The sequence below is a fragment of the Thamnophis sirtalis genome, unplaced genomic scaffold (genome assembly GCF_051295495.1).
Source record: "Thamnophis sirtalis isolate CommonGarterSnake01/CBP01778 unplaced genomic scaffold, rThaSir2_p1.2 scaffold_15, whole genome shotgun sequence".
NCBI classification, from domain to species: Eukaryota; Metazoa; Chordata; class Lepidosauria; order Squamata; family Natricidae; genus Thamnophis; species Thamnophis sirtalis.
The window spans coordinates 38751898-38773587 of record NW_028261395.1 but is presented as its reverse complement, the minus strand read 5'-3'; the positions used below and the strand labels follow the sequence as shown (position 1 = coordinate 38773587).

The 21690-nt window shown below is 52.9% G+C and overlaps 1 protein-coding gene across 1 annotated transcript in view; it reads right to left on the bottom strand.

Annotated features, from left to right (window-relative positions):
* HSPG2 (heparan sulfate proteoglycan 2) overlaps positions 1–21690 on the bottom strand; it is a gene marked incomplete at its 5' end in the record, with an annotated part of 93867 nt that overhangs the window by 32299 nt on the left and 39878 nt on the right. The window contains 22 exon segments of the mRNA XM_087702437.1: positions 2481–2603; positions 4027–4086; positions 4413–4593; positions 4904–5004; positions 5180–5260; positions 5263–5289; positions 6275–6448; positions 6981–7039; positions 7128–7214; positions 7303–7430; positions 9012–9125; positions 9219–9356; positions 9358–9450; positions 10325–10405; positions 10916–11008; positions 14944–15207; positions 16464–16565; positions 17266–17304; positions 18203–18394; positions 19232–19372; positions 19789–19868; positions 20806–20855. Coding sequence (XP_087558563.1) covers positions 2481–2603; positions 4027–4086; positions 4413–4593; positions 4904–5004; positions 5180–5260; positions 5263–5289; positions 6275–6448; positions 6981–7039; positions 7128–7214; positions 7303–7430; positions 9012–9125; positions 9219–9356; positions 9358–9450; positions 10325–10405; positions 10916–11008; positions 14944–15207; positions 16464–16565; positions 17266–17304; positions 18203–18394; positions 19232–19372; positions 19789–19868; positions 20806–20855 — 2408 coding nt within the window.

Here is a 21690-nt window from a genome sequence, read left to right as displayed (position 1 = left end):
TTGATGCTAAAGTTATTTAGTTTATTTTAGTATATGGTTGCTAAATGTTTATACCCTGTATTTGCTCTGGGAGGTTGTAGGGGGGAGGGTTCACCGACAAAAGGGCGTCCGACAAAAGCGCGGCCGACGAAAGCGCGGTGACAAAACCGTGAGTTCTAAACCGCGCCGATGAATGAGCGCTGAAGCGCGCCGACAACAGCGCGCCGACAGTAGCGCGCATTAAACCTAACCCTAACCCTTACCTTAACTTAAATCGCGCTTCTGTCGGCGCGCTGTTGTTGGCACGCTGTTGTCGGCGCGTTGATGACATCGCGGTTTTTGCGCCACGGTTTTGTCGGTGCGCTTTTGTCGGGCGCCCTTTTGTCGGTGAACCCTCCCCCCCCTACAACCTCTCGGAGCAAATACAGGGTATAAACATTTAGCAACCATATGCCTACTATTCAAGAATGGACGTTAAAAGTAACAAACCTAGCAGAGATGGCTAAAATATCAGCATACTTGAAGGACCATTCAGATGAGAAACACAAGTTGGAATGGAGAGGATGGACTGATTATATTCAAAATAAATATGGGACTAAGAAACTCCAGATAGCTTATGAATGAATGAACAAGGAATGTTACAATTTATCTAAAGTTAGCTTTACTAAAGGGGAGTTAAAGTACAAGCGAAGGTACGATGCTAAAGTTAGTTTATTTTAGTGTATGATTGTTAAATGTTTATACTCTGCATTTTGCTCTGGGAGGTGGGGGAGGGGGGGGAGGGGATGTGGGATTGGGGGGGGGAGGGAGGGAAGGGGAAAGGTATACAATTGTAAAGTTTATTAAAACTTTTTAATAAAAAAAAGAATCTCCATGGACAGCAAGCAATAAAGCCATCAGCAGCCAGCAGAGGGAGTACACGAACAGAGACACTCTCTCTCTCTCTCTCTCTCTCTCTTCTCTCTCTCTCTCTCTCTCTCTCTCTCTCTCTCTCTCTCTCTCTCTCTGTGTGTGTGTGTGTGTGTGTGTGTGTGTGTGTAAAAAGTTGAACTCAGGTCGATCCCTCTGACTACATAGACCTGTCCTTGTTTGGGGTGCAGGCCCAGCCCAGAAGTGGTTTTTTTAATGGCTGCCTTCGGGACGCTTTCACAACTGCTCAACCCAGCCGAGGCCCCTTAAGGTTGAGGGACGCGGTGGCTCAACGGCTAAGACGCTGAGAAAGCGCAATCAGAAAGGTCGGCGGCTCAGCAGTTCGAATCCCCAGTGACTCTGGGGCTCCTGGAAGGGCCTGGGTCAGCGTACCTTGTGGGCACGACGCATCCGGGCATAATAGATCTCCCCCTGGCAAGCAGGTCAGAGAGGAAAGAAGGAAGAAGCAGCAGGAAAGAGAAACAGAGAAGTCAAATAGGGCCAGTGCCTTTCCACACCCTGGCCTCGGTCTTGGGGGGCAGAGGGAGGGGGGAAAGCCCCCCCGCAGTGTGCCACTCCCTGATCCTCATGCACAGTTTAGCCCACTGTGGAGCCCAAGGGGAGAAAAGATATTGATGCTGCCACAACCACGGGATTTTAGGCAAGATAGGTATAAAGGTATTTATACATACAGTAGCGGCCAAAATTGTGGGAACCTTTTGGGAAAGTGTAGAGTATTTTTTTGAGGTTTCATAGCTATAACAGCACTTTTTTTGGAGGAGTACCCAAAAAATAATAATCAATGGCTGAGACGCTGAGCCTGTCAATCAAAAAAGTCGACCGTTTGGCGGTTCAAATCTCTAGTGCCGCATAATGGAGTGAGCTCCCGTGACTTGTCCCAGCTTCTGCCAACCAAAAGCACGTAAAAAATGCAAGTGGAGAAATAGGAACCACCTTTGGTGGGAAGGTAACTGTTGTAATATAGTTGCAGAGCCACGCTGAACCACACAGGAGAAAACAAACTCCTAAAACTCCATAACATCCTGATAGTTCATAACATAACATCCTGAGATGTGCCCGACCAATGACGCCCAGGATTTGACCATATATAGACAGAACTTCCCTGAGCAGTAGATTAGAAATTGTACTTTTTACAGGCTGTTTTTAACCACATGCTATTGCTCCTCCTGCCTTTGCCCTATCTCAATAAAAGGGGCTCTCAGACCCCCAGTCTGGGGGTCGCTCCATCCCGAGAAAGTTCGTGTCCTGTCTTTTCTCCACATTGGCCTCATGGACGACCCACGGGAACATCACATTTGGTAGCAGAAGATGGTTACGTTACAGGTAACAGCGTTCCGTGTGCCTTTGGCGTTTTGTCATGCCAGCCACATGACCACGGAGACATCTTCGGACAGCGCTGGCTCTTCAGCTTTGAAACGGGGATGAGCACCGCCCCCTAGAGTCGGGAACGGCTAGCACATATGTGCGAGGGGAAGCTTTACCTTTTCAAGGTTGCCCAGCTGGTTTGAGCTTTAATGGTTGCCAAGCCGTGGTCAGCCAGGGGGTCTTTTCAGAGCAATTCGGGGGCTTACCGATCCACTCCACAGTGGGCTCCGGGCTTCCGGTCACGATGCAGCGAAACTCAGCTGGTTGGCCTGGCTGGACGCTCAGCTGGGTGGGTTCAATGGTGGCGGTGGGCTGGACAGCAGCGGTAGCTGCAGGAGGAAGCAGGTTCAGCTTGGTCAACGTTGGGCAGGGTGGAGGGAAGGCGGCCGCAAGGATTCCAGAGCCAGCCTGAAATCCTTGGCAAGGCTCAAGATCCCTGCTGGAGGATGTGGGCGAGCACACTGCGCGCATGCAGGCAAGAGAATGCGAAGCATGCATGGACAGAAACATGACCAGAAGAACAAGGCCTAGAAAAGGGGGGGGGGCAGAGGGAGTCTGCCTACCCCCGCCTTGTTGGCCTGTGAGTAAGTAGGGCAATTCAGCATCCCAGAGAAAGGAGGAGGAAGGAAGAAGAGAAGGAGAAAGGAGGTGGGGGGAAGAGGAGGGGGTAGAGAAAGGAGGAGGGAGGGGGAGGGAGGAGGAGGAAGATAAGGAGACGAGGGGAGAAGAGGAGTAGAAAGAGGAATAAGAGGGGAGAGGGAGGAGGCGGGAGGAAGGGGGGAATAGGAGGGAGGGGGAGGAAGAGGAGAAATGAGGAGGGAGTGGAAGGAGAGGAAGAGGAGGAGGAAGAAAAGGAGAGGAGGAGGGGCCAAGAAGAGAAGAAGGGAAGAGGAAAAGGAGGAGGAAGAAGAAAAGGAGGAGGGGGAAAGAGAGAGGAAAAGGAGGGGAGGAGGAAGAGGGAGGTGAGGGAAGAGGAGGAAGAAAAGGAGAGGAGGAAGAGGAAAGAAGAGAAGGAGAGGTGTGGAGGAGGAGGTGGAGAAGAGGAGAGAAGGGGGGAAAGAGGAAGAGAAAAGGAGAGGAGGAGGAGGAAAGAAGAGAAGGAGAGAGGTGGAGGAAGAGGAGGAGGTGGAGAAAGGAGGTGGGAGGGGAAGGGAGAGGAAGAGGAAGAAAAAGAGAGGAGGAGGAGGGGGCAAGAAGAGAAGGAGGAAGAAAAGGAAAGGAGGAGGGGCCAAGAAGAGAAGAAGGAAGAGGAAAAGGAGGAGGAAGAAAAAAATGAGAAGGGGGGAAAGAGAGAAGAAAAGGAGGGGAGGAGGAAGAGGGTGGAGAGGGAAGAGGAAGAAGAAAAGGAGAGGAGGAAGAGGAAAGAAGAGAAGGAAAGGTGTGGAGGAAGAGGTGGAGAAGAGGAGAGAAGGGGGGAAAGAGGAAGAGAAAAGGAGTGGAGGAGGAGGAAAGAAGAGAAGGAGAGAGGTGGAGGAAGAGGAGGAAGTGGAGAAAGGAGGTGGGAGGGGAAGGGAGAGGAAGTGGAGGAAGAGGAAGAAAAAGAAGAGGAGGAGGGGGCAAGAAGAGAGGAGGAGGAAGAAAAGGAGAGGAGGAGGAGGGGGAAGGAGGAAGAGGGATGGGGAGGAAGAGTAGAAGAAAAGAAGAGGTGAAGGAAGAGGAAGAGAAGGAGAAAGGCCAAACAGCACCAGCCAACGGGCAAAGTAGGATCCCAGTGGGGGGGCGGACAGGCACCTGCAGGCCAAACCGACTTACAAGGTCTGTGGCCTTCCACCATTTCTACGGGACCATAGAACATCTGGGTCTTCGATGGAGCTGAAAACAGGGGTGGGGAGAGTGTTGGCATGTGAAAAGGTGGCTGCGCGATGAGTTGCCTCAAGCGGGAGACTTACGAGTCCGGGAGCTGTCTTCAAAGACTGGCCACCCAATCCCCAAAGATTCTTCCTCCATTTCCCGCCCCGCCCCTCACCCCCGCCCTATGGATGTGAGCAGAAGCGTGTTTTTGCATGAGCCTGCGTGGAAGCCGCTGGTCCTGGGGTGGCGGCCCGGACCAGCGTAGCGCTCGGGAGGTGCGGGCTGCTGGGCCGAGTCGGAGGCGCTTCTCCCCGGCAACTGGCAGGGCGCGAGAGCCGAAGCCCCACCTTGCACGTAGAGGGTGGCTGTCCCCTCATCCATGTCAAACATGTTGGAGCCCGTGCAGATGTAGATGCCGGCGTCCTCCGGCTGCACGTTCCGGATGGTCAGGATGCCGTTGAAGTCCATGGCGCGGCTGGGCAGCTTCCTGTTGTTCTGCCGCGTCCACACCAGCGTGTAAGCAGGAGACTGCAGGGGAAGGCAGGAGGTGGATGAGTGAGAGAAAGGGGGCTGGAAGAGAGGCAGCCAAGGGCCCAAAGGGACCTGCCCGATTCGGGAAGGGGAGGTGGTGTCCGTGGCTGAAACTCTGGACATCCAGGGAGAGTCCCGGCATGCTGAGCTGAGAGGCAACCACGATGGCCCTCACGCTTCCCCTGAGTGCTGTTGTGCTGCTGCACGTCTCAAAAGACCTCTCGGACTTAACCCGTTGTACTTCTGCCTGTCCTTTGCAAAGCTGCCCCCACACCCCTTTCTCTCTTCCCCACCCCCAAAGACTCACCTTGCTCCTGGCGGTGCAGAGGAAGGTGACGTCACTGCCTGGTTTCACGTTCTGCACCTTCTGCTCTTCCACCGTCACGGAGATGGCCTTGCTGGGACCTTCTGTGCTGACCGAAAGGAGACGGTCAGCCTTGCCCAGCTGGTCCTGCCCCCCCCCTCTCTCCCCAGAGGAAAAGAGGGAGCTAGCCCTCGTCAGCTCTGCCGGGGGGTCGGAGGTCCCCTTACACGCCTCCCTGCACCTGGCAGCCCAGTTTCTGAGTGGAAGCTTCCGCCTCACCTGTGACGACCACCTCACTGCGGCTGGAGTTGGTAAAATGGGGGTTTCGGCAGGTGCAGACGTAGACGCCGGCCTCCGAGGCCGGATGCTAGCAAAGTGCAGCTCGACGCCTGCGGGAGATTCAGGAGGGACAGAGTCAGAAACCAGCTGGCTGCTTCATCTACAGCTGTCCCCAACCTCTGGGCCACGACCCACTAATGGGCCTTGAGCTGTTTGCAACCGGGCAGACCGAGTTCAGCGACACGCAACCCAAGCTTGTGTGAGCAATGGGCGAACCCATGCCCATGTGCTCCATTTGCATGGCTGGTGGCAGACGCGCACGCCGGTCCTGTAAATGGTGCCTGTGCACACGGCTCGCGCGGAACCATCCCATTTCTCCCGCCCTCCCTGTTCTGCAAAGCCAGAAAGTTAGGGAACACTGGTCTACAGAATAGGCGGCCATTTGCCTCCCCTCTCCCTACTCTGTAGAAATCTTGAGAACTAGAACCTTTGCTTCCTTTTAAGGCTAGGGCACAGAACGCCTGCTCGCCCCGCAAAAGGCCCCAGCTCAGGGGTTGGCAACCTTAAACACTCAAAGAGCCATTTCGACCTGTTTCCCACTGGGGAAAAAAAACACCGGGAGCCACAAAAACCTCCCTGTGCCTGATTATTTCCTGAGCGGCCACAAAACTAGCATATGTAGTTGAATTCAACCTCAATAAATCACGTGCCAATGGGTGTTGCACAATGGCAGTTGTGACACATATTTTGAGCAACAGGGAGCCGCAGCAGAGGGATAAAAGAGCCACATGCGGCTCCAGAGCTGCAGGTTGCTAACTCCTGTCCCAGCTGAATCCCGGACTCTCTAGGGAAGCTTCCACTTCAGACCCAGGAGCATTGCCGAGAATGCAGCAACACTCAATCGAGAGAAGGAAGCAAGGACCCCGTGAAGAGCCCTTCGGAGATCTATTCAAGCTTGAGGGATCCTCCCTGGCCAAGTCTGATTCCTTTGACCCCAAAAACACGACTCTCCCCGCCCGGGTCACTGTCCCTCCCCTTCTGGGTTTCCCCCACTGCTTTGTAATCTGCCCAGCTGGGGGAATAGCACAGACTCACCTTCCTCCCTGCGCTGGGCGGTACTTGGCACGGGACGGCCATCTTCCCGGGACCAGTAGAAGAAATGTGGCGACTCCCCACTGACCTGGCAACGCAGTGTCACTTCGCTGCCCTGGGACACAGCCGTCCGGGAGGGATGGATTTGGACGACCAGGCGGGGCTGGTCGGGGCGTCCTGAGAAGGAGCAGGAGGCAAAGGGAGAGGCCGAGGTGAGGGGGCATGTCAGAGTGTGCATATATACATACATGTACTAGGCAAAACCAGGCAATCAATCAATCTTCAACTATAACATGGAAGCACATATGGCGAGAGAGAGAGAAACTGCCCTCACAGGGCCTCTCTTATATAGACAGTCTCTTAAAGTGGCAGTAACCCTGTTGACTCATTCTCATTGCATTATTCGGTTTAGGGCAGCTGGGCAGCTGTTACATCATCATTACCTTAACAGGGCAACTCAGCTCAGCGACTAAGATCCTGAGCTTGTCAATCAAGAAAGGTCGGCAGTTCGGCGGTTCAAATCCTGAGTATAGGTCTCCCTGCATGAGCAGGGGGTTGGACTAGATGACCTCCAAGGTCCCTTCCAAGGTCCCTTCTGGTTACTGTTAAGCTCCCCCACCCCTGACTGTGTAAAACAAGAGCCATCAGCACGCACACACCCTTTTCGTATAACAACAATTCCACAACTAGCAAGCACATCTTTGCTCACCCAACGGAAGACATTTCTGACCACGGATGTTGGGGTTGCCCGTATATCCAGAGGCACACCTAGGGGGAGAACCAGAGACCCATCAGGGGGCTCTCAGGGGCTACTGCCCCATCCCAGCTCAGCCCTTCCAGGGAGAGACCCACTCACTGTTCGCAATACTGGCCAGCGTAACCAGGTTCGCAGGCGGTGCAGCGATAGCCGCCGCCCTCCAGGCTCTCGCATGTCCGTGAGAATCTGCCAAAAAAGAAAGAGGGGGTCATCCTGAACTCTGGCTGAGAGGGATCTGTGCCCAAGCCCTGTCCCAAGAGGGCAGGTGGCTTACTGGTTCTCAGAATCCGGCAATGGGCAAGCACACGGCTGGCAGTCCTCGGGGGTCCCGGCAGTGGCATCTCCATAGTAGCCAGGGGCGCATCGTTCACAGAACTCCCCAGCCGCGTGGTGCAGACAGTGCTGGAGAAGGAAAGAAGGGAGAAAGTGAGGGGGGGAGCAATGGAGAAAGGAAGGAAGGAGGGAGGGAGAGAAGGAGAATGAAGGAAGGAGGGTGGGAGGGAGGGATGAAGGAAGGTAGGAAGGGGGAATGGAGGGAGGGAGGGAGGAAGGGAGGGAGGAACGAAGGGGGAAGGGAGGGAGGGAGAAGGAAGGAGTGAGGGAGTAATGGAAGGAAGGAGGAACAAAGGAAGGAAGGGGGAAAGGAGGGAGGGAGGGAGGGAGGGAGAAAGAAGGAGGGAGTGACAGGGGGGAAGGAGGGAGGGAGGAAAGAAGGGAAGAGGGAGGGATGGAGTAATGGAAGGAGGGAGGAACAAAGGAAGGAAGGACGGAAGGGGAAAAGGAAGGAGGGAGGGAGGAAGGAAGGGAGGAGGGAGGGAGTAATGGAGTAATGGAAGGAGGGAGGAACAAAGGAAGGAAGGATGGAAGGGGAAAAGGAAGGAGTGAGGGAGGAAGGAAGGGAGGAGGGAGTGAGTAATGGAGTAATGGAAGGAGGGAGGGACAAAGGAAGGAAGGAAGAAGAAAAGGAGGGAGGGAGCGATGGAGGAAGGAAAGGAGGGAGGGAGGGAAGAAGGGAGGAGGGAGGGATGGAGTAATGGAAGGAGGGAGGGACAAAGGAAGGAAGGAAGAGGGAAAGGAGGGAGGGAGCGATGGAGCAAGGAAGGGAGGAGGGAGGGAGAAGGAAGGAGGGAGGGATGGAGTAATGGAAGGAGGGAGGGACAAAGGAAGGACGGAAGGGGAAAAGGAAGGAGGGAGGGAGCAATGGAGGAAGGAAGGAGGGAGAGGAAGGAAAGAAGGAAGGATCGATCGTCATTGTGGGAAAGAAAGGCAAACGGAAACCCAGAGGGGGAAAAAAAAGAGACTTAAGAAGGCCACATTGGAAGCCAAACCTCCCCACAAGTTTCCACCGCTGCTTTTCCCCCCCAAAAGAAATGCTCATTTAAAGAAAATCCCGGTTTGATCCAATTAATGGAGAACGGGATAAATGGGATGCCTAATTCAAAACAGGCCATTTCATCACGGCAAAAGTATCCCAACTCCCAGTTGCGTAACATCAGCCGTTTCCCCCTCTCCTTCCCTCCCTCCCACCCAGCCCTGCATCCACCTCTGCCAGATTCCATGCAAGGTTTAGACTAGCTTTGAGCAGCCCAGCTGAAGCCACCAAAATGGCTTGCCGGATGCCTTTCTCAGGCAGGAAAGGACGGCTGCTCACCTGGGGGTGGGGAAGGGATTCCAGTTCCGGCTCTCCCGATAGGCCCCAAAAGGCCCCTCCTCCTTCCAGGCCCCTCCCCAGGCAAAGAACATATTCCTGCTCCTCCCTCTTTGCTGGTGTCTCTGGCACTCAGAGAAGGGGCAAAGCCCCCCACTCAGAAACTCAGGGGGAGCAGAGGTGGCATCCTGCTGGTTCGGGCAAACCATTAGTGGCAGCAGCAGGAGGCTCCGCCCATCCACCCAGACGTCATCACCGACGCTCCAAACCGGTAGCGAAGGTAAAGAGGATTTCATGCCGGGGGGTGGGGGGCAGCAACCCAGAAGGGGTCTCACCGAGCAAGTGCCAGTCTCAGGGTGGCAGGACTCCGAGTGCCCGTTGCATTCGCACAGCGTACAGTGACCCAGGTACAGCCCTCCGCCGGTCCGGGTGTAGCCGGCCGCGCAGTCCTGTGGGAAGAGAAGGCAGGAAGTGGGGAGGGGAAATGTCAGTGCCTCCTCTGAGGCCTGCGGGTCCCGCCGGGCCGAGCCGGGTCAGCTCACCTGGCAAGAAAGGCCCTGGTATCCGGGCGGGCAGCGGCATTCCTCCACTTCCAAAGCCCGGGGCAGGCTGGTGTAGGTGGGCACCGCGGTCTCCATGCTGACGCCAGCGATGCCCGCCGAAAGCATATCCGTGGAGTGGGGTGGCGCGGATGAGGATCTCGTCCAGGTCGGCCAGGGCCATCAGCAGGTGCTCCCGCGTGGCAGGCTGCCCATCCGGTCGCTTCCAGAATTGCTAGGGAGAAAAAGGAGACGGGGAGAGCGGCTGAGCGTGGCAAGGGGCAGAAGCAGGGCAAGGCGTGAGATCGGCAGCTGGACTGCTTCTGCAGCTCAGTCTGGAGGCAACAAAGTGTCAGGGTAATGACGATTGAATAGCTGACCAGCTGCTGTAAGGCTGTAAATTGAGATGATGGCATAAGGATGAGTCAGCAGGGTTACTGTCACTTTAAGAAGCTGTGTATATATAAAGGAGGGTGTTTCTCTTTCCTTGTGTATTTCTCTCCTTGTGTTCTATCTCCATTGTGGTTCCCCGTGTAGAGTTGAAGATTGATTGCCTGGTATTTGCCTAACACGTGTAGGTATGTATATATAAGTCTTGTATATAAACCATTGTGTCAACACTCAAAGCTGTCATGGGACAGAATTGGGGGGCGTGGGGCGTGGCGGAGTGCATTCCCCACATATTGTCGGCTGGAATCGGATCTCAGATTACTACAGCCAGTTTGGGAGGGGTGCATCTTATAGGGTAATGTGATTTACGACACAGACTGAGGGGAGGGAAGCAACAGGGGTAAAGTTCAGAGATAAAGCAAACAAAGCAGAGGCTTGACTGCGAACAAATCTTGCCTAATGGTGCTCCAAATAAAAGACTGGTTTTGTATTGAAAACTTGACTCGATGCTTGTGAATCAATTAGGGCATTTTGGGGAAATATGATACAGTGTTTGAAAGACAAAACCCCTGTGTACTATATTTTGCTCCTGAGTTGTCTCAAAATAGCAGTCATGCTGGATGCACTCTGACACAAGGGGCACATTGGGTTGCAGTGGAGTGTGCAGGAATGCCAGCCTGCCTGCTCCCTCCCACTCCCGCAACTCCCCCTTGCTTTACCTCCCGGAAGATCACTTCAAAGCTCTTGTGCTCATGAGGCCGCAGCTCGGATAGGTAGGCCACCAAGGTGATGTCGTTGCCCTGAAGAAGAGGAAGAGCAAGGGAGGGAAGCCTTCCATAGCAGCTGGGAGATCCGCAATCAGGGTCCCAAATCCTCCCCACCCACCCACTTCCTAGGGTGGCGCAGTGGTTAGAGTGCAGTACTGCAGGCTACTTCTGCTGACTGCCGGCTGCCTGAAGTTTGGCAGTTCAATTGTCACCAGGCTGAAAGTTGACTCAGCCTTCCTTCCTTCGGAGGTGGGTCAAATGAGGACACAGATTGTTGGGGGACAAGAGGCTGATTCTGTAAACCGCTTAGAGAGGGCCGTGAAGCGCTGTGAAGCGGTATATAAGTCTAAGTGCTATTGCTAGGGGGCAGAGAAGCCAATTGCTAATCCCGCTTCCTTCCCCCAAGACAGGCGGAGTGCTTGAAGGAAACCACAAACTAGAACAGCAGAAAAGGGAAGGGGGAATCCTGAGGGAGGGGCTTCAGCTTCCCCCTCCCATCCCCACAGGCCACTTCCAGGCAGGGTGCCCCCATCCCCAACTTACGGTAATCTGTACATCCGCATCGGGCAGCGGGGTGCCTCTCCCTCCGGCCGAGTAGGAAAGCGTGTAGCGGAGGCGTCCTCCATAGGAGCCCACCTGCACGGGTGAAATGGAGACCCTCTGTTCGGTCACTCGTTTCCCCCCCCCCAGCCAGGAGGGGCTTCTGGTCCCAGTCAGGAAGATTCCTGTCAAGTTGCCCCCCCCCCCCGTAACCTGCTTCAACCCAGCGGGGATTTTTATCCTCCCTGCGACCCAGCGAGGTAGGCCAAGCGGAAGGCAGACCTCCTGCCATGGGCTTCCCTGCTTCTGCGCCTTTTCTCACAACCATCAAGCAAGCAACAGAGCAGGCACAAATCGAAAAGCTGCAATGGGGTTTCTCCCTTCTGGCTTAGCTCACGAGGCCTTCAGATGTCCCTGTGGGAGCAGAGGAAGACCCCCTCCCCTTAAATGATGACTCTCCCTTGGACACCCCCACCCCCGCAACCCGGAGAAGAAACGTCCTTTTTAAAACTGTGAGTTTGTTGCATAAGTTCAAATCCAGAAAGCACACAGAGATAACTGATTCAGCTCGATTCATTAACTTCTTTATATACATAAGAACAGAGGAATAAATGTACAATACCAACAGATGATTCTTCCAAGTAAACACAAGGCAGGAGAGTTACAGGCAAACACAAGCAGTTAGTTTCATTTCAGCAGACAAGACTGCTTGTTTACTTCTCAGAGCAGCAGACTGCTCAAGTTTCTGTTTCAATTCTCTGCACAGACGCAGCTCTGTTTAAGTTCCCATTAGCTGACTTAGTTGGTATGTCTATTTATTGGTTGACCTTGTTCCCATGTCTCTCCCAGTCATGAATATTTTAACAAACTCCCCCCCCCCCCCCACCATATTAATTCACACAGCCTCATTTGAGTTTTTAAAAGCTCTGGAAAAATCAACCTGCGAATGAGCTCACACATTCTCCACTTTAATCCGTGAAGCGCCACGCGCCATAAGGCTCCATGCAAGGCAGGTAGTCCTCGACTTACGACCACAATCGAGCCTAATGTTTCCATGGCTAAGAGAGGCATTTGTCACAAGGCGGGATTTGCCCCATTTTACGGCGGTTCAATGAATCGTGACCTTCTGTGGCGACCTTCTGACCTTGCTTGTCAGAAGGTCGCCACAGGGGATTGTGTGCATCCCCGGGATGTGGCAACCGCCATAACTCTGAGACAGCTGCCGACAATCTGAACTTTTTAACCCCATGACCATGGGGATGCCTCAACGGTCGTTAAGGGTGCGACTCGACTTAAAACCTAAAATATTTTTGTTGGGGATTTTGCCAGAAACTCATAGTAAAGAAAATGTATATTTGATTATTCATGTTATAATAGCAGCTAGGATTGTATTTCCATAAAACTGAAAAAGTGAAGAGGAGAGGAGAATGCAATGAGGAAAATATTAGAATGTGCAGAAATGAATAGATTAACACTGGCAATTAAAGATAAAGAACAAACTGATCCCTACAAAGGCGAATGTGATTAGGAAATGTGCAGAAATGAATAGATCTGTCATGGTGAACTTATGGCACAAGTGCCACAGGTGGCACCCGGAGCCATTTTTTAGGGGACACAAGGCGTTGCCTCCGGAGTGTGAAAAACTGGCCTTGTGGGCAAACCAGACGTTTGGGAACGGACTTCCGGTTTGCTCGTAGGGTCATTTTTTGCCCTCCGGAGTCTTCAGGGAAGCCTCCTGAACGCTCCGGAGGGCAAAAACCGCGCCTATGAGCAAACCGGAAATTGTTGGCACAAAATATTTGAACCCAGGTGACACACTTTTTTAATGGAAAATGGATTGCTTATATTAAAATAAAATGCGAGACATAAGTTGAGGACTACCTGTAATGAGCTGCTGCTATGCAGGACAGTCGGGGGGGGGGGGAGAGAGAGAGAGAGAGAGAGAGAGAAAGAGAAAGAGAGAGAGAGAGAGAGAGAGAGAGAGAGAGAGAGAGAGAGAGAGAGGGAGAGGGGGAGAGAGAGAAAGAGAGAACAATGCCATGCTGGGTCCCAGGCTCACCACCTGGGAAGGGTGTTTACCTGGTTTCCTAGAAAAGGTCTGGGCAGTTCCCAGTAGAAAATGGCTTCCGGAAGTTTGGGAAGGCCTCGGTAGAGCAGCCAGCGCTGAGGCAGAAGAGGGGAGCCGGTTCTAGTGGGCACCCCGTCAACCCTCACACACACAAGGGACAACACACCAATGCCACCACCCATCCCAGCAAAGAGCCCACGCTTCTGTTTCCCCCCACACACACACTCATGCGCCCCCCCAGGGAAAAGGGCTCCAGGAATTCAAGGCGGAACAAAGCACACCCCACCGCACCCCGCCATTTTAGGGGAAAAGGACCTTGGAACAGAAAGCAGCCCACTCCCTCCCGCCTTTCTTTTCCTTCTCTCTTCCCTAATCTTCCCTTCTCTTTCTTTTTCTTTCCTTCCTTCCACTTTCCTCACTCCTTCCACCTTTCCTGTCCTTCTCTTCCATAATCTTCCCTCCCTTTCCACCTCTGTTCCCTTTTTTTCCTCCCTCCTTCCCTTTCCTCCCTTCCTTCCACCTTCCCCCCTTTCCTTTCTTTCTCTTCCATAATCTTCCCTCCCTTCCTTTCCTTCTCTCTTCCCTTCCTTCCATCTTCCCTCCCCCTTTCCTTTCCTTTCTCTCTTCCCTTCTCTTCCCTTTCCTTCCTTGCTTCTTTCCTTTCCTACTCTCTTCCCCAATCTTCCCTTCTCTTCCCTAATCTCCCCTCCCCTCCCTTCCTTTTTCTCTCTTCTCTTTCTTTCCTCCTTCCCTCCCTCTTTCCTTTCCTTCCTTCCACCTTCCCTCCCCCTTTCCTTTCCTTCCTTCCATAATCTTCCTTTCTTTCCTTCCTCGCTTCTTTCCTTTCCTTCTCTCTTCCCTTCTCTTTTCTCCCTCCTTTCTCCTTTCCCTTTCCTTCTCTTCCCTAATCTTCCCTCCCTTGCTTTCCTTTCCTCCTCTCTTTCCTTTCTTTCCTCCTTCCTTCCTTTCCTTTCCTTCTCTTCCCTTTCTTTTCTCCCTCCTTCCTTTCTTTCCCTGTTCCTTCCTTCCACCTCCCCTCTCCCTTCTCTCTTCCCTAATCTTCCCTCATTCCCTCCCTCCCTTTCCTTCTCTCTTCCCTAATCTTCCCTCTCTCTTCTTTTCCTTCCCACAAAAGAAAAGGTTCCAAGCTTTGGATGTTTCGACATCCGCTGCCCAAAGCCCACTCCCAGACTTGTCTGCATTACACCCCCAGAAAGGGTACCTTTGGGGCCTCAGCCCCCCAGAGTTGGTGCTTGGAAGAAGAAAGCAGCCGGCTGTCGGCATCAGCAGACCGTCCTTTGGGAAGGCCACCTGCCTGGACTCCAGGGCAGAGGATGTGCAGCCCCATCCAGAGAGAAGGTGAGGAAGGAAGGAAGGAAGGAAGGAAGGAGAAGGGAGGGAGGAGAAGGAAGGAGCAAGGACAGAGGGAAGGAAGGAAGGAGGGAGGGAGGAAGGGAGGATAAAGAAGGAAGAAAGGAGCGAGGACAGATGGAAGGAAGGAGGGAGGGAGAAGAAGGGAGGGAGGAGCGAGGACAGATGGAAGGAAGGAGGGAGGAAGAAGAAAGGAGGGAGGGAGGAGAAGGAAGGAAGGAGCGAGGACAGATGGAAGGAAGAAGGGAGGGAGGAAGAATAAAGAAGGAAGGAAGGAAGGAAGGAGGAGAAAGAAGAAAGGAAGGAGGGAGGGAAGAGAAAGAAGAAAGGAAGGAGGACATACGGAAGGAAGGAAGGGAGGGAGGAAAGAAGGAAGGAGGGAGGAAAGGAAGGAAGGAAGGAGGGGGAGGGAGGAGAAGGAAGGAAGGAAGGAAGGAAGGAAGGAAGGAAGGAAGGAAGGAAGGAAAAAGAAGACATGTTTTGATCCACCCAGGTCGTTAACTTAGTTAAAAGGAGGGGAAGGATGAGTTTGGAGTCAAGGGCCCCAGAGGGAGCCAGCAAGGCAAAGTTGCCCTGGGGAAACAGGGATTGCCAGCCCCCCCCCACTTCCGGCCAGATGCGTGCAGAGGTCAAGGTAGAAGAGGTGTACCTGGGGGGCTGAGCCGGGAGGGGCGGCCAGAGAAGGAGGGAGCAGAGAAGACCTGCCTGGGGGAGCAGCCGAGCGAGGAGGATGCAGAGCCACAGAGGGTCTCCGCATTTTGGCAGGCGGGGGGGACTTCGGGGGGCTGCCTTCTGCGGCAAAGCGGGAAAGCATCTCCCAGACATCGGCATCCTGTCTCAGCTGGGTTTCCCGGGCCTGATGGTTGAGCAGAGAAAAAAAGAGAAAGAAAGAGAGAGAGAGAGAGAGAGAAGAGAAAAGGCAAGAGGGAAAAGAGGCAAGAAAAGAGAAGAGAAAAAAGAGAAAAGGCAAGAGAGAGAAGTCAAGTCAAGAGAAGAGAAAAAAGGGAGAAGGCAAGGCAAGGCAAGAGAGAGGTCAAGTCAAAAGAGAAGAGAAGACAGAATGGAAGAGAGGAGAGAGGAGAGGAGAGAAGGAGAAGAAAAGAGGAGAGAAGAGGAGGGGGAGAAGAGATAAAGGAAGAGAGGAGAGGAGAGAAGAAAAAAAGAGAAAAGGCAAGAAAGAGAGGTCAAGTCAAAAGAGAAGAGAAGAGAAAATGGAAGAGAGAAGAAAGGATAGGAGAGAAGACAAGAGAGAAGATAAAAGAGGAGAGAAGAGAAAAGAGAGGAGAGGAGAGAAGGGGAAGAGAAGAAGAGGAGAGAAGAGAGAATAGAAAAGAGGAGAGAAGAGGGGAAGAGAAGAAAAGAGGAGAGAAGAGGAGGAGGAGAAGAGATAAAGGAAGAGAGGAGAGGAGAGAAGAAAAAAAGAGAAAAGGCAAGAAAGAGAGGTCAAGTCAAGTCAAAAGAGAAGAGAAGAGAAAATGGAAGAGAGGAGAGAGAGGAGAGAAGGGGAAGAGAAGAGAGAAGAGAGGAGAAAAGAGAGGAGACGAGAGAAGGGGAAGAAAAGAGGAGAGAAGACAAGAGAGAAGAGAAAAGAGGAGTGAAGAAGAGAAAAGAGAGGCGAGGGGAGAAGGGGAAGAGAAGAAAAGAGAAGAGACGAGAAAGAAGAAGAAAGAAGAAAAGAGAGGAAAGAGGAGAGGGGGAGAAGAGATAAGGGAAGAGAGGAGAGCGGAGAAGATAAAAGAAGAGAGGAGACGAGAGAAGGGGAAGAAAAGAGGAGAGAAGACAAGAGAGAAGAGAAAAGAGGAGTGAAGAAGAGAAAAGAGAAGAGAGGGGAGAAGGGGAAGAGAAGAAAAGAGAAGAGACGAGAAAGAAGAAGAAAGAAGAAAAGAGAGGAAAGAGGAGAGGGGGAGAAGAGATAAGGGAAGAGAGGAGAGCGGAGAAGATAAAAGAGGAGAGGAGAGGAAAAGAGGCTGGCAGTTTTCCAAAGTTCCTCAGGCCCTTCCCAAGTCCGCAAGAGCTGACAGGCTCAGAGCTGACTCCACATTGCCCAGGTAGGGATGCCCTGGCATAGCCTGGAGCCAGAGAGGCTCTGCAGTTCTCACCCGGGCCCGTTACCTGAGCAGCTCGCCTGCCCCTGCTCTGGAGGGCCACAGGCCCGGGTATCCGCCCCGCGGCCACCTCCTTCCTCAGCTGCTCCTCCGAGAGGGACGTGGAGTTCTGTCGGGAGGGAGGCAGACCAGTGAGGGCCATGCCAGCTGCCCATCCAAAGCCCCCAAAGTCACCCTTTGTCCCCGGGGAAGAACACAACAGGGAGGCCAGATGCCTAACTGCGGTGGGCGCTGCGAGCAGCAAACAAAGGGAGCCGTCACACGAGGACGGACGGACCCCAAGCGCTGAGAAAGCGCAGCCCCCCAGACGGCTCCCCCCGGGATCTCAGCCCTACATTGCACCCCTGGTCTTCTGCCATCCTGCCTCCCCCCTGCAAGGACGCAAATTTGGAAGGATGCCAGTCAGTGGTGGGTTCCTGATCCCGGCGCAACCAGTACGCTGCACACAGGGCCGGGCGTCCTAGTTGGCGTCCATGTGCACACCACCGCCTTGTGACACCCAGCTGCTCGGTGGAGGTCGCGCATGCTGTGCGCGCTTGTGCAATTGGCCAGTTGCGTTATAAACAGCCATGGAACACGGGCACGTGAATGGGCCAAATGAGCCACTGTACCGGTACGGTTGCTGCTGCTCCCAGCTATTACCAGTACACTGGTACCGGGCTGTAGCGCCCGGAACCCACTACCGGCGCCGGTGTCAAAACAGGATAGAGCAAGGTCTGATTGCTAGCGTTTCCTCAGCTCAACACCCAGAGAGGACAGGAGCCGCCCCACGTTCCCTGGGGCTCCTGTATGGGCCTAGGTCAGCGTACCTTGTGGGCACGACGCATCCGGGCATAATAGGTCTCCCCCTGGCAAGCAGGTCAGGCAGGAAAGAAGGAAGAAGCAGCAGAAAAGAGAAACAGAGAAGTCAAATAGAGCCAGTGCCTTTCCACACCCTGGCCTCGGTCTTGGGGGGCAGAGGGAGGGTGGAACCCCCCCCCCCAATGTGCCACTCCCTGACCGTCATGCGCAAATCTGCCCCCTGTGAGCCCAAGGGGAGAAAAGATATTGATGTTGCCACGATCAAGGGATTTTAGGGAAGATGGGTATAAAGTATTTATAGATACAGTAGTGGCCAAAATTGTGGGAACCTTTTGGGAAAAGTGTAGAGTATTTTTGAAGTTTCCTAGCTAGTAACAGCACTTTTTTTTGGAGGAGTAGCAAAAGAAATAAATCACGGAGCTTGTTGATCAAAAAAGCCGGCAGTTCAGTGGTTCGAATCCCTAGCACCGCATAACGGAGTGAGCTCCCGCTACTTGTCCCAATTGCTGCTAACCTAGCAGTTCGAAAGCACATAGAAAAATAGGAACCACCTTTGGTGGGAAGGTAACAGTGTCATGTGCGTCTTCAGCGTTTAAGTCAGCGTTTAGGTCATGTAGGTCACATGACCACGGAGACGTAAGTATTGCTTAAAGATCAAGTATTGGACAAAAGACTGACACGCACACCCTCACATTGACTGGGAAGAGGCACATAAATTGTCAGCGTTCCCTGGAGGAAAAATCAAGAGATTTCCTGTGACACACACACATACCTGTCCGTCCGTCCCCCCCAATGGAACAGAAGCCCCTGATCTGAGCCAGCCTCCTCTATGGGGTCCCCCCTTCCTGTCAATGACCCCTTAATTCTGGCCAGACAGGAGGGTTTCCCTCACTCCCCAAAGCTTCTAGGATGCTGGATTGGCCCCGCCCTCCCACCGGGACTCACCTTGTCTCCCAAATAGGCGTCCGGCAGCTGCCAGTAATAAGATTCCTGGCTCAGCTCCCCAAATTGGTCATAGGAGAGCTGAGGGCCCTCGGGGGACATCTCTACTGCAAAGCCGGTCAGAAGGCGGACGCTGCGCTGCCTGTTCACCAGCGCAAAGCCCTGGAAATCTCCGGGATGGAAGGTGGTGCTGACCTGCGGGGGACAGCAGAATCGGTTGAGGAAAACCTTGTCGGAAGACCTCTGATATCACCCCCCCCACCCCAGGAGGGAAGTCCCAACTCCTTAACACAGGACAAGGGTGAAATTCAGCAGGTTCTGACAGGTTCTGGAGAACCGGTAGCAGAAATTTTGAGTAGTTCGGAGAATCGGCAAATACCACTTCTGGCTGGCCTCAGAGTGACGTGCAAATGGGGATTTTGCAGTATCCTTCCCCCAGGAGTGGGGAGGGAATAGGGATTTTGCAGTATCCTTCCCCCAGGAGTGGAGAGGAAATGGGGATTTTGCAGTATCCTTCCCCTGGAGTGAAGAGGAAATGGGGATTTTGCAGTATCTTTCCCCTGGAGTGGAGAGAGAATGGGGATTTTTCAGTATTCTTCCCCCAGGAGTGGAGAGAGAATGTGGATTTTGCAGTATCCTTCCCCCAGGAGTGGAGAGGGAATGGAGATTTTGCAGTATCCTTCCCCTGGAGTGGGGAGCGAATGGGGATTTTGCAGTATACTTCCCCTGCCACGCCCACCAAGCCACGCCCACAGAACCGGTACTAAAAAAATTGAATTTCACCACTGCTACACGGGTGTCAAACTCAAGGCCCGGGGGGCATGGGCGGCTTGTAGGGTACTTAGATCTGGCCCTGGGAGCTTGGGAGGGAGCCCGTTTTCGCTGGCAGAACGCTCAGAGACCCACTGGCACCCCCTCTCCCGACAGGAGTGACGTTGAAGTGACCACGTCCACAACCCACGCCCCGAGGTCAAATGCAACCCTGATGTGGCCCTCCCTCCACGAAATGGAGTTTTGACACTCCCGCCTTACCACGTCCCGGTAATAGGATGAGCTGGTGCATAGCTGGGTGACCCCCATGCAAAAGCAGGGCAGGCAGCCCAGGGGGTTCTCTGCGCTCAGGTGGAAGTGATGAGGACGGCAGGAGTCACAGGAGAGGCCCTCCACGTGGTCCTGGAAGGAGGCAAAGGGGCTGCTGGGGAGCAGGAAGATACACATAGACACAGGCACACGCTCTGGGCGGGGAGGCAGGGGGCAAAGGAAGGCTGGCTATAGCAGTGGTCTTCAACCTTGGCAACTTTAAGACTTATGGACTTCAACTCCCAGAGTTCCTCAGCCAGCTTCTTAAAGTTGCCAAGGTTGGAGACCACTGGGCTTGAGCATGGCTGGAGACCTGGGGGGCAGGATTGTCATTCAAGGGAGCTGGGCAAGAGGCAGAGCAGGCTAGAACTCCTCTGCCGAGGAAGGGGGGAATGAGGAGGAGGAGGAGGAGGAGGAGGAGGAGGAGGAGGAGGAGGAGGAGGAGGAGGAGGAGGAGGAGAAGGTGGAAAGCACAGGGCCCCTTCCCTTCTGCCCTTCTCCCTGCCTACCTTACACTGGCATTGCCTGCTGGCATCACAGCGGTGGCTGATGCTGCCATGTGGGTTGCAATGGCACCGGGAGCCGGGATCTGGAGGGAGGCGGAGAGGAAAGGGGGTTGTGGCCTGGTGGGCACTCTGGATGGTTTTCCCCCCCTTCTGTGCCATCCTTAAAGTCTTTCTTTTTCTTTCTCTTCGTTCCTTTTTTTTGTCGTTCTCTCCCTCCCCCTCTTTCTCTCCTTCCTTCCTTTTCTTTTCTCTTCGTTTTTTCCCTCTCCTCCCCCTTTCTCTCTCTCTCCCCTGCCTTCCTTTTTTCTTCCTTCCTTTTTCTCTCTCTCCCTCCCCCTCCCTTCCTCCCCTCTCTCTTTCGCTCTCTCGCCTTCTTTCCTTTCTTCTTTCCCTCCCTCTCCATTCCCATCGTTCCTTCCTTCCTTTTTCTCTCTCCCTCCTGCTCCCTCCCATTCTCTCTCTCCTTCTTTTCTTTTTTTCCCTTCCTTTTTCTCCCTCCTCCCTTTCTCCCCACTCTCTCTCTCTCTCTCCTTCCTTCCTTTCCTCCTTCCCCATTCCCATCGTTCCTTCCTTCCTTTTTCTCTCTCCCTCCTGCTCCCTCCCATTCTCCCTCTCCTTTTCTTTTTTCCCTTCCTTTTTCTCCCTCCTCCCTTTCTCCCCACTCTTTCTCTCTCTCTCCTTCCTTCCTTTCCTCCTTCCCTCTCTCCCCATTCTCATCTTTCCTTCCTTCCTTTTTCTCCCACCCCTGCTCCCTCCTATTCTCTCTCTCTCCTTTTCTTTTTTCTTTCATCCTTTCTCTCTCTCTCCCCCTCCTTTCCTCCCAACTCTCTTTCTCTCTCTCCTTCCTTCCCTCCTTCCCCATTCCCATCCTTCCTTCCTTCCTTCCTTCCTTCCTTCCTTCCTTCCTTCCTTCCTTCCTTCCTTTCCATGCCAGTTCTGATTCCATCCTGTCAAGGAAGCTTCCCCCGTCTACATGGCCAACTCCCCATCACCTCCCCACCCTCCTTCCTCTGAACTCACCTGTGCAGGGTTGACCCAGGCTGGGGTTCCCAACGTAGCCAGGAGCGCACCTGGGCCGAGAGAACAGGCTCAGTTAAGAAAAGAAGTGGGATGTTTGAGGAATTGTTGGAAATATTTAAAAATGCACGAGCAACACAAAAAGGCAACCAAGAGGTAGAAAAGGAACCAGAAAAATTGTTGAAACCGGAGACAGGAGGAGAACAGACAAGTAACATAAATGAACTAGGCGTTAACAAGATAGAAAAAGAAATGGAAATGGAAAGCAAAACTAAATGAGATTAGAGGCACAAAGAGAGTAGAGAGGAAAAAAAGAACAAGAAATTAGCCAAAAATAAAGAGAGAAATAACGGGAGATGGGAAAGAGAAATTTGGGGAATTTGAGAGATATCCAAAACAGCGTATCGAAAAGCGATAGAAAAAATTCAGAAGAAAAGATATAAGACATATACAAAGAAAAAAAGAGAAAAGAAAACTTGGGAATAGGAGATTAGTGGAATGGCATGAATTAGTAGAATGAAATGAAATACTGTGAACAAGGTAATAGTGTTATTTAGGATGTATGTGAGCTATATTAATACTTCTAAATGCGTCTCCCCAGTTGTTCCTGTTAGGTATAATCACAGACTGTACAGTTATAGAGACTAATTTGATTCTGAACTTAACAACGGCAGCAAGATTGTTGGTGGAAGAAGAAAGAATTGCCTACTATTCAAAAATGGACGTTAAAAGTAGTAAACTTAGCAGAGATGGCCAAAATCTCAGCATATTTGAAGGATGAGAAATACAAGCTGGAATGGAGAAGATGGATTGACTATTTCAAAATAAATATTGGACTAAGAAATTCCAATTAGCCTATGAATGAATGAACAAGGAATGTTACAATTC